Source organism: Podarcis filfolensis, assembly GCF_964270895.1.
Source record: "Podarcis filfolensis genome assembly, chromosome: 9".
NCBI classification, from domain to species: domain Eukaryota; kingdom Metazoa; phylum Chordata; class Lepidosauria; order Squamata; family Lacertidae; genus Podarcis; species Podarcis filfolensis.
The window spans coordinates 68,151,834-68,163,459 of NC_139610.1; the positions used below are offsets into that span (position 1 = coordinate 68,151,834).

The 11,626-nt window shown below is 39.1% G+C and overlaps 1 protein-coding gene across 1 annotated transcript in view; it reads left to right on the plus strand.

Moving 5' to 3' along the window:
- MOB1B (MOB kinase activator 1B) overlaps positions 1-10,492 on the plus strand; it is a 32,467-nt gene extending 21,975 nt beyond the window's left edge. The window contains exons 4-7 of the mRNA XM_083571948.1: positions 2,187-2,320; positions 3,965-4,128; positions 5,358-5,441; positions 6,141-10,492. Of these exons, the coding sequence (XP_083428074.1) occupies positions 2,187-2,320; positions 3,965-4,128; positions 5,358-5,435 (376 nt within the window). The 3' untranslated portion in view covers positions 5,436-5,441; positions 6,141-10,492. The remainder of the gene's footprint in view (positions 1-2,186; positions 2,321-3,964; positions 4,129-5,357; positions 5,442-6,140) is intronic.
- The last annotated feature ends 1,134 nt before the right edge of the window (positions 10,493-11,626 follow it).

Sequence of the window (11,626 nt, forward strand, 5' to 3'; positions counted from 1 at the left end):
TAGGTCTGTATAGGTCCCCCCCCCCCTCCGGGTTTTGTTTCCCCTTCACATACATATACCGTATAGTTGCTTTGTCCTTTTAGTTCTACTGATGCATCTGGAAATAGCATGATCTGTCTCTGTTTCTTAATATATCTTGACAACTGGTTGAATCAGAGTTGTTTGGATGCAGGGTTTTATTTTCAGTACAGAAACCTTGATTAAAGGACTTTTCTGATCTCTTCCAAATTTATTAGCTGGCAAAAGCTGAACATGGTTAAAAACGAAGGCGGATATGTAAATCTTTTACTCACAGACATGTTATTACACTGGCACCGTTTGCAATAAGAGGCAATGGTTGCCTTTTATTCACTACAATTAAGCAGCTGTTTTTCTTGGGTTAGCTATTCTGATGCCATGTGCAAGCATAACATTTCACTATCAGTTGCTTTCCTTAATTATTGTGTCTGAAAGCCACTGTTTAGAGAAAAGAATGGCCACAAGCCAGGATATGTAACTGATTTGAAGTGGGTGTGCAGACCTTGGTTAATACTGTGATCTTATGCACACATAACTTGGAAGTAAACTGCACTTGAACTTACAAGGTGCAAAACAGGCTTTACTGGTCTCTCTTTACGTACAATTTGGTTGTCTAACAGTTGCAGATTTGACAACCCTGATGTACGCTATGGGATTTGATGGCTCCTCCTAACCATTTCAACTCCCCTGACAACTGGTCTGTCTCCAGCCCAAAATGTTCCACATGTTCTGAAGCCAGTTTCTGGCATTCATTCAGATCTTCCTATTTTGTTCAGCTGATAGATTTCTGAAAACTTTAAATGGGTGAATATAGGTACGAGGTACCAGTTTCCAAAGTGGCCCTCCATGCTGAATATCGATGCAATACAGAAGAAAGTGGCTTTAGCATTTATTGTTTTACTCGGTTCTTGTGGAATACATAACTGTTTTAAGGGAATTTTTTTCAAATTTTGCTTGCATATCGTTACTGCATTGGCTCAAAAGAAGCCAATTCATAGTTTCCTACCGTAAGATCAAAGAGTTCTGAAAACATTGCTTAATTACAGTGTTCTGGTTCATAGATACATTGAAGCTCTCTCCATGGGTGTCTTGTGTTTGATTTGTTACACTGTTGCTTGCTATCCTGGAAATGTGTGCTGAGCTGAAATACAGTACAGTGGTACCTCGGCTTACATACGCTTCAGGTTACAGACTCTGCTAACCCAGAAATAGTGCTTCAGGTTAAGAACTTTGCTTCAGGATGAGAACAGAAATCGGGCTCCGGCAGTGCGACAGCAGCAGGAGGCCCCATTAGCTAAAGTGGTGCTTCAGGTTAAGAACAGTTTCAGGTTAAGAACGGACCTCTGGAACGAATTAAGTACTTAACCCGAGGTACCACTGTAGTTTCATTCCAAACAAGAGAAAGAGAAAATTTGACGGAGCTGTGCATAATATTAAGATTATCAAAAAGAAGGCTGTTTAAGGAGGCTGTGGAAGGGATCAGAGACCAGGTTCTGGAATAATTAAGGTTCATGGCTGTATGTTTTCTGTTTTACTGTTCCACTTAATGTGTCATTTTGCATCAGTTCAGCTATATGCAATACCATAATTTTAAATCCAATGCTATTAAAGTATAAAACTAGACTGTCAGATTAAAAAGGAGTAGAACATGAATGGGTGTGTTTAATGCACATGTTACTTAGCTTCAAAAGTTCTGGAATTAAAAAGCATTCCATGAGCTAAGGGCATGGCTGTATCGGGGAAGAACCTGCCTCTGGCTTGAGCTACTATGAGGTTTGGGGCATTGGAACATGGTTAGCACAATAATTCTCCTTGAACCACAGTGCCTGCTGGTTGTAGGGATAGCTTTGCAAAATGCCAATTATGTCATGTCTTATATAGTGCATAATCACTCTAATTCTCATGTGTCTATATTTGGATGCCAGCCAACTGGTTCTCAATGCCCGGGGAGAATTTGTTCCTGTGCTAAGCACTTTTGAAACTGAGGAGACTTGTGTATGAGGAAGGGGTTAAAAGAGAGAAGAATTCTCTTGAGCATCTCCAGGCCCTTGGGCACACCTGAAGCAGGCCTTTATATCCCAATGTTATAAAAACAATAATTCATTTGTTTAGTGTGCACAGCCCTAGATTTATTTAAAGGGATGTCTTTTAACCCTATTTCATTCCAGATACGAGTACCACTGGGCAGATGGGACAAACATAAAGAAGCCAATCAAGTGTTCAGCACCAAAGTACATTGATTACCTTATGACATGGGTTCAGGACCAGCTGGATGATGAGACACTCTTTCCATCCAAAATAGGTAATTTTAAAATTAGTATATTGCCGCTATATAAAAGCTGGATGGTTTAATTTGCAAACTGTGAACACCTATGCTGTTTCAAAAGGAACAGGAGAAAACAAAAGCTTTTAACTTGAGGGAAACTAACGTAAGATTTTGAAAATATATGTAACCATCTTAAGCAGCAGTTGTTCACTATTAATTAATTTTTTACAAGATTTAATTTTAAGACTCCGCGACTGGACCTAACGGTCAGGGGTACCTTTGCCTTTATGGAGACCGTAACATACCTAATTTCTAGCAGTCCTTCATTAAAAGGAAGAGTGATCTTTGAAAATAAGCAATTAAATGTTTCTCTGCTTATGGTATTTATTTTCCCCTCTAGAGAAAAAGCTGTAATGAGGGAAAGCACAAGTACCAGTTTGTTTGAGGACTGGTTTGCTATTTTTGCTAAATACTCAGTATTTCAAACAGGACGCTTCCCTTAGGGTGATTTCTGTGCTAGTGTAGTATTGCATTTTTGTTCACTTCTGCACAATGCATTCGTTGGTTTATAAAAATCACAGTTTTAAACTTAAAATTTTAAATCAGTGCAAGATACAGTTACCTTATGTCTTTAAAAAACATGCTTGCTGAATAGTTCTGGTTGTGTTTTTGATTACTGCTGGAAAAACGCTTGCATAGATGGTACTTTTCCCATATTTGTGGTTCTCAGTCCTGATACGTGGGCTGTTTAAACCTGTGCTGCTCCCTGCCCATTCATGGGATGACAAGAACTCTGTATTCCTTGTGAGTGGCTTCTTATGCTTGCTGCATGGGTCATGTATTGTGCAACAGCTTATGCACTGAAGCCAGAAGCCACTATCTGGATGAGTCTTGACCTTGATAGCAGCTGGGGGTTGCATCTAATGAACCTGTCTCATCAGCACAAAGGCTGCTTCTGCTTGTGCGACAGAACTTCCCCTTCCTCTTCTCTCTCCCCCTCCCACCCCCAACCTGCTCTGGATGCTTAGGGGAAACCCCAGAACAGATCTGAGGGCGAAGAGAGGGGAAGTTCTGTTTTGCAAGTGGACATACCGTATTTTTCGGCCCATAGGGCGCACCTAGTGTTTTTTTTGGGGGGGGGGGATAAATAAATAAATAAATTATTCCCCCCCACCCCCCAGGCGCGGGACTGGGGCGGGGGAAGCCCAAGCTTCCCCCGACCCCAGCCCCCAGAACAGGCAGCTCCCTGCAAGCCGTGGGAGAGCTGTGCGACTTCGCGCAGCCCTCCCATGGCTTGCGGAGAGCTGCGCGAAGCCCGAAGCCTGGGGGACGCTGAGCTCAGCGCCCCCCCAGGCTTCGGGGTGCAGGCAGCTCTCCACAAGCCGTGGGAGGGCTGCGCAAAGTCGCGCAGCTCTCCCACGGCTTGCGGATAGCTTCCTGAAGCCTGGAGAGTGAGAGGGGGCGGTGCGCACTGACCCCTCTCCAGGCTTCAGCGAAAGCCTGCATTCGCCCCATAGGACGCACACACATTTCCCCTTCATTTTTGGAGGGGGAAAAATGCGTCCTATGGGGCGAAAAATACGGTAGTTGTTTGAACAGGATGGTTTTGTTGGATACAACCCTGCGTTCTTTGTGGGACTTGAATGTAAACACTTGGACGTTTGCTTTGTTGATTTCTAGGTGTTCCTTTCCCAAAGAACTTCATGTCGGTAGCTAAAACGATCCTAAAGCGTCTCTTCAGAGTTTATGCTCACATCTACCACCAGCACTTTGATCCAGTCATTCAGCTGCAAGAAGAGGCACATCTCAACACATCCTTCAAGCACTTTATCTTTTTTGTTCAGGTATCTAGGCATGGGGTACTATGACTTAATATTTCCCTGCAAGGTGGAGCGTGGGCTCGCATTCTCTTTTGAGTTTTCTGTTGCTTATTGCAGTAACTAGGGATCCTTGTATTCTTCAGCACATTTGAAGTTTCTCTCTAACATGATTCTAATGTTGTCTGCTGTGCCCTATTCCCAATTAAGTTCTATGTCATGCCGTGAAGTATTATTGGGAGAAAAGGTTTGGAGCTATTTATTTATTTGAAAGACTTATATACTCTATCTTAATCAACCAGAAAATCAAAGGAGGTTCTATAAAATATAAAGCATTAATCTAAAAATACCAACAGAATTAAACATTTAAAAACAAGCTGATGTATTTTTTTTTTAAAAAAATAGGTAAATAGAATTAGTAGTCTTAAGACAAATAAACCTAGTAAAATTACATGTTTTGGTAGGCTTGCCTAACAAAAAAGGTTTTAGCAGGTTCCAAAAACTGTACAGTAAAGCCACCAGCCAAATATTTTCTTTTGTGATCTTCTTAATGTGAAATGAATGGTGAATATGCATAACCATAAACCTCTGTGCACTTTAACTGGACATTTAAAAATATGCATAAGTGATTATCTGATTACTGTAAAAGCAGTTCCTTTAGGATTATATATCCCATTTGGAAATGCTGAAATCCTTCTGTGTGGAATGGAAATTAGTCCTATCACAGATTGCATGGCAGACTTCTATTGTTAGAGTTGTTTGGTAGCACTTGGCCACCAACCTAGAATTAAAAATATTGCTGGATTTCTTCATGTGCCATGTGCAGTCCCACATATAGATTCTTCACCTAAGTAGCGCAGGTTCATGAATATTCTAGAGTTCTAACTGGGACACTGGTGATCCTCTCACATATCAACAAGAGCCAAGTGAACATGCCTAGAGAAGTGAAATGAGAACCTCACTTGGTTCTCTTCTGATCTCTGCAATAGCAGCAGCTAGGGCAATGCTTTCTGTGGAATCTCCCCACAATGAACTTTAATATCTGTCCTTCTCGGGTGGGGATCTTTCTTTTAGTCTTAGTTTCGGTGTGCCTTGCCCTAATCTTTGTTCTTCCTAAAAACTGTGTTGACTGCTTTTACTTCCAGCGTAAGGTAATTGTGTTTTCAGTTACATAGGGTAAAACAATGCTGTTGATAACTAATGGATATCCTGCTAAATATTGAACTGAATTGTTGGTCTTTTTCTGCCTCCCACAGGAATTTAACCTTATAGACAGAAGAGAACTTGCTCCACTTCAAGAATTGATTGAAAAACTCACTTCAAAGGACAGATAAGCAGAAGTGAATTTGTGCAAATCACTTGTTTGGTTTAAGCAGGCATGTGGTGTTTTAGGGATTTGAGCTGCAATCCTCTGCACACTGATTAAGATCCATGGAACTTACTCCTGAGCAAGCGTGTGAAGAGGCTTGCAGCCTTTTAAATTTTTGTTTATGTTTTTAGAAAGAAAAGGAAACCTGTTCTTGTTTTTTATTTGGGCAACCTAGATCCATTCTCTGTGCTTTTATTAGAGGAATTCGTTTGTCTTTAGTGAGACACACACAGTAAATGGCTTTCTGTTATTGTTTGTTGTGTAATCTTCTTTTAGCAGATGTCGAGTGTTTATAAAGGAGAGGAAAAAAAATACATGCTTGTTGGGAAATGTGACACTGCTGGTTGTATGGGTTCTGCGTTGCCAGTTGCAGCCCATTCTCAGAAAATCCTTTAAGAGACTTAACATTCTCTAAGTGCCTTGGCAGACTCTCTTCTGAGTTACAAAGCACATACAAAGAACATTGCTGGAACCAGAAAACACAAATTGCTACCCAGGACTTACACTTCTTGTTAGATATAAATATGTGTAAACCTTTTTTTAAAAAGCCATAACTTCTATAAGTGATCTCCAGCTTTTAATGCAAAACAATGCCTTTAGAGATGAATGTGGGCTACAGGAGGTGGGGAGAGAGGGGGGCTCATTTTTCTTTCTTTTTTTATGTCCTCAGAAACCCACCCAACGTCTTGCATCTGTGGAGGACTAAGGACAGCATGGGGGTTGACCACTTTCTTCTTTGTTGCTTGCATTTGTTCTTCAAACATTCAACTTTCCTTTAGATTAGCCAGCCTGATTTTGATGATCAAGGGAGGTCAAACTGTACTGTAAGCTTTCTTACCCGTGTAAATCAGTAGCCTTGCCAGAGCATCAAGAGGAAACAAGGGGAAGTTGTTTACGGAGAACAACAGTGGTGTTAACAAGGATTTTAAACATACTTTTAAATCCACCAGTCATTTTATTGTGAGTGGCAGAAATCTCACTTGACGTACAAGTGTGGGCTCCTTAGTTGCAAACTGCCTCAATCCATTTATCGTATGGAACACTTGCCATTCCATTCATCCTGAGCGCACAGTCCCACTACAGTCCTAACTGTACACCCAAACGCAGCAGTTTTCTTATACGGCACACAGTACCACTTTTTCATGTTTTTAGATGTCTCTGTTTACTTTTACTCACACATATTTTGTATTTTTGTCACTCTTTCTTTGTTTCTTCCCCTCCTTTCAAATGAGATGACCCAGTACCTTATAACCAAGCACCCAGATAACCATCACCTGTTGGTTTGTGGATGTTTTTGATAGCACGTTGGGAAACCCATAAAACTCATAAAATTGTCAGGTTTAATTCAGAGTTCTATGTACAATCAGATCTTTCTTGCACATTTGCAGCTTGCCACTCTCTGATTATATAGTGTTAAATCGAAAATGTCATGGGTTTTTTTGCTGATGCATCATACGCTTCAGATGTTCTTAAACCAATTTGCACAGAATGATTTAAAACGGAGTTCTGTGTAGTATAGAGATAGTCTTCCTTGGGTGAAATAGATCTGAATCTGCAAATTCACAAAGCGGTATCTTATTGAGTATGCATTTCAGACATAAGCTGCGTGCCCATGCATGTCCCTTTTAAAATCTTGTGTGCACAACACCTTCCCATAGCATGTTTTTTGCAGTGTGTGTAAGTTACATATGCACAATGTGTGTTTTAAACACTGCATTATCAAGTATTCAACACGCTCTTGAGCTTAAGACGTGGTCTTGAATTTTTTGTAACTCAGTCATAAAAGGAAAAACAAGAAATGCCGTGAACTCAGCTAGGCTTACTTCACCTTGATAATTAGGTAGCCCTTGCTCATTGTACCTAATGTACATATTGCATGGAGCACCATAATTCTGCATGTAGATTTAGCAAAATAAATGATCAGCAGTTTGGGTACTACTTAATATGCACACACGGTATTACATATGCTAATCTTTTATGATATTACATCTATGTCCAGGCTTGATTTTATTGAAGTCAGGCTTACCATTCTGAGATCAAATATTTAAATAGATGTTTGAGGACCTTTTAAAAAATTGGAATTTACAGACAGCAGTTTATAAGGAAGGAAGTTACTATTGAAATGTTTCCCAATGGTGAGCAATTTCAATCCCTTGAAATATTAATTTAACACACATACACACACAATTTTTTTAGGGACTGTTGTGAACCTTCTATAAGGTAAGTCTGTTCTATAAAGGTACAATGAGAGTGTATTAAGTTTCAAATGCTCATTGTGGGGGGGATTATTTGGTTTGCTTTCGTTTGCTGACTTCTTGGTTGGATAATAAAAGGCTGGAGATCACAGAGAGTACATTTAGTTAAACTCTGTTGATTTCATTAAACTTGAAAACGAAAACACTGAAGATATCTCATTGTATTGAACACAGAGTATATCTTTGTATTGCATTGGGAACTTTTACATTTTTCAGTGATGGCCTTCAGACACAATATATACTAATTTACCAATACATTCAAATGTAAATCCAGGTCTCCTTGATTTTTTTCATCTGACCAAGGATTTTGAAAACTGAACACCTTAGTATTTTAAAATCCACAAAATTATAGTCTGGATCTGGGTTTCAAGCTTGAAGGGGTACTCTGCTAAATGCCAGGTTGCTTTTTTATATATTAAACCCATTGGATATTCAGGCCTGGGAATATAGTCACAGCCAGCCATTGTATTTTAACACTCTTTTACATTGTGGAGGAAGAGCGAAGGAGCTTCAAAAGTCTGAACCAGTTTTACTCTTATTTCAGCTTTCAGTGTGTTTCTTTGTTTTGGTGATGGGGTTAATAACTTCAGAAGGTAACCTTCCTCAATCTGATGAGACAGAGTAAAATTGAAGGTCATGGAAGTTGGTGCAAGTCCATTAAAGCCGTTGTGTTGTGCTTTCTTAGGCCAGTGAACAAGGATTTACATTGTTAAGACAGATTTTTTAATTCTGACCATAGAAATTGTATGTCTACTTTGCATATTCATGTCAGGGATCCATGTTCATTGTGTAAATATAAAAACGTCCCACAATATTTTAGTGGTAACTCAGCTTTAGCCAGAAAGCTTTCAAAAGGATTAATAGCTCTTCTGTAAGTTCATGTCAAGTTTTCTTTTACTGCTTACTATGCAATCTAGAACTCTGAATATTTGCAGTTACTTTTAAGATAGAAAACCAGAGACTCTTTAATCTTTTAGAACTGAAATCTCTCTCTAAAGTTCCCTTTACAGGCAAAAGGCCACTTTGCTGCTATTGATTCTTCTTACCTTTTCAGATTTTTCCTCTTTTCCTTGAGCTCTTACCTTGAATTGCCATACAAAGTTTTAAGATTTTTTTTAAATAAAAAAATCAGCTTGGGAATGTCTTAAACCAGCTGACATGTATTCTTTCCCCCTGGAATACTATATTATAGGTGAAATTTATGCTTTCATATTAAATCAAAACAAAAAGGTGGACCTGCCAATTTTTCAATTGCAACATTCCCATGTTATTTAATATTTTCATTTCTTTTCATTGCATTTCTTTTAATAGGTAACTATTTAGGGTTTTCTAGACTGCATCGATAGAACCACTAGCCACCTTAGGAGTGATATACTTAAATTTAAATAAAAGTTTAGTTGGCATCTTATTTCTGCCAGTTGTACACATAGTTTCATTTTTTGAAATTCAGTTCCCTCCTAAAATGGCAAAGTAATTCAACTTTTGAAACTCTTCGTTTGCTTGGTTTTTTTCTTCTCCACGAACACTGTCCTTTCAATAGTTTTTTCATAGATAACTGTATTTTTAGGGGAAATTAATTTTTATAGCCACTAAACTGTACTCATTATTTTTGTACATGTATAACTAGGTCATTCTGGGAACACAAATCTTTTGAAAGGTCATTTGGTTCCATTTTTGAAGACATTTATTCACAGATGTTGTGTTTGCTAAATATTGCCATAAAAATCAATACCTTTTAACTTGTATTGTAAAAATTAAAAGGCTTGAGTAAATATTACTCATTGGTAAACCTGGTACATGCAGACAGACCTGCCTAACTCTTACTATAACTGGCAAAGCCTTAAGTGCAGTGGGGGGGACAGGAGACTAGATAAAATATAGGACCACTTGCTTGTGCTCTCCTAGCAGGGAACATCCAGGAGCATGGAGGTTTCCTGATGTGCATTGCAGAGCACATCTGCTATGGCCACAGATTCCTGCCTGAATCAGGCTAGGTCTGTCCAGCCAGCATAATCCAGGAAGCTAGACTGCACAACCTCAGGCTACAATTGGTGATGGTAAGAAGGGGAAGGAGTTGCATCATCATGGGGTTGTGCAGCGGAGTGAGGGATTTCCTTGCAAAAGAAAAAGCAGCATTTTGGGTAGAATGCTTAAACAGCAAACCATCTAAAGGTGCTTTCATCTGTAAAGAGTTTAAGCTGTGGCAAGAGTATTCACGCATGCATCTCTCTTTCCCCTTGGCAGCTAGAAGCTGTACAGGAAAAGCCTTACAATTTAATTGTTCTGAGTGCACAAATTGGTTCCCCTTGTACTTGATTTTATGCTGTATCAGTCTTGCCTTCATGTGTGAGCTCACTCAGTGACCCCTTCTCCAAACCTGGTGTTGGGCCTGCTTTTTGGAAGCAAGAAGGTACTGCAGATGCAACACTATGATGTCTGCTTCCTTTAAATACTTCAAAAGCAGCTGGACAAAATAGGCTTAAAATATAAAATGCAACACAGAGACCTGTACTGTACGCAGACTGTGCCAATATTACTTCAGTTTGTAGTCATTATTGATCAATACTTGTTTTAAATGAAAACAGCTTTTTGATTTTAAAAAAAGTTGAATGTCTGAAATTCTGCAACACATGTATTGGAAAGATGTAAATAATGTATACAGATTGTTGTAAGTGATGGGATGAAAAATATATATAAATTCTAGGCTTTTTCAGTAAGGAACTGAATGCTGTTTATAAGAAGAAAAATAAATAGCTATGTTTGACCATGATTGCCTTTTCTTTCACTCTCATCCTAACTTGCCGTTTTTCAATGGATCTACACCCATTATGTATCTGTACATTGTACACATCTGAGCATTTCGCATTCAAATTATTTTATGTGATTACCATTACCTCACCTGAATTTGTGGACTATTTGTAAAGCAGGCAAATCTAAGAGCAATAAAACAAACCTGATGTCCTTCCATTTTCCTTAACTCTTATAGCCCTGAAGTTTTGGCATACAACTGGAGTTTTCAAAATGTGAGGCAAGCCTACCCAGAAATTATAGTCAGTTGTGCAAAACACAAGTCCTTCCTTCAACTGTATTCAAACTCAGACATGGGCTGTTTTCCCATCAAAATGGTGCCGCTTCCAATACAAAGCTGTAAGGTAATATGTGGCTGTTAGGAAGGAACGCTGGAATGCACTAGTTTAGTTTCACTTTTGGTCTAAAGATACATGAAACAAAACTGAAATTCGGCAAGTCTGGTTTGGTGCCTCTTGGAGACGGCTTAGGAACCTGGGAAATACCAATCATACTTGAAGCAGACCCATTGAAATGGACTCATTACTTGAGTTCATTGAATTCAGTGGGTCTGCTTTAACACTGGATATCCCCTGTGTGTTTGTTTAAATGTGTAGCTTGCTCTTTATTAAGGATGCCAGGGTGGGTTACAAGATATTAACATAAAACAACAATCACAGTGAAATCTTACAAAACCATTGTAACTAAATTGTCTTAAAACTATTGGTCCCATCATTTAACTGTTAAGACACCATCAAACTTCCATAAGGGTCTGAGCAGAGATGCTTTTAGTTGGCAATGAAAGGTAAATGAGATCTGTGTCAACTGCACTGTAGAGGAAGGGGCATCTGTCGGCTGCAAAATTTGTGCCCCTGGTTGCAGCTGTTATAAAAAATGTGTATGGATTCTAGAATAGTTTGAGCAACACATTTGGGTAAGAAAATTCTTTAAAGTCAGGTTTGCCCTTAGAAGTGGTCTACATCCAGTAATGCGTGTGGGAATTTATTCAGAATTTATACAATAGTTTACATCTCCTGTGTGAAGCCATTATTGCATGCCACTACTAAAACTTGGATGTTCTGGTTGTCTTGACCATAACCTGGGCAACAGGTTT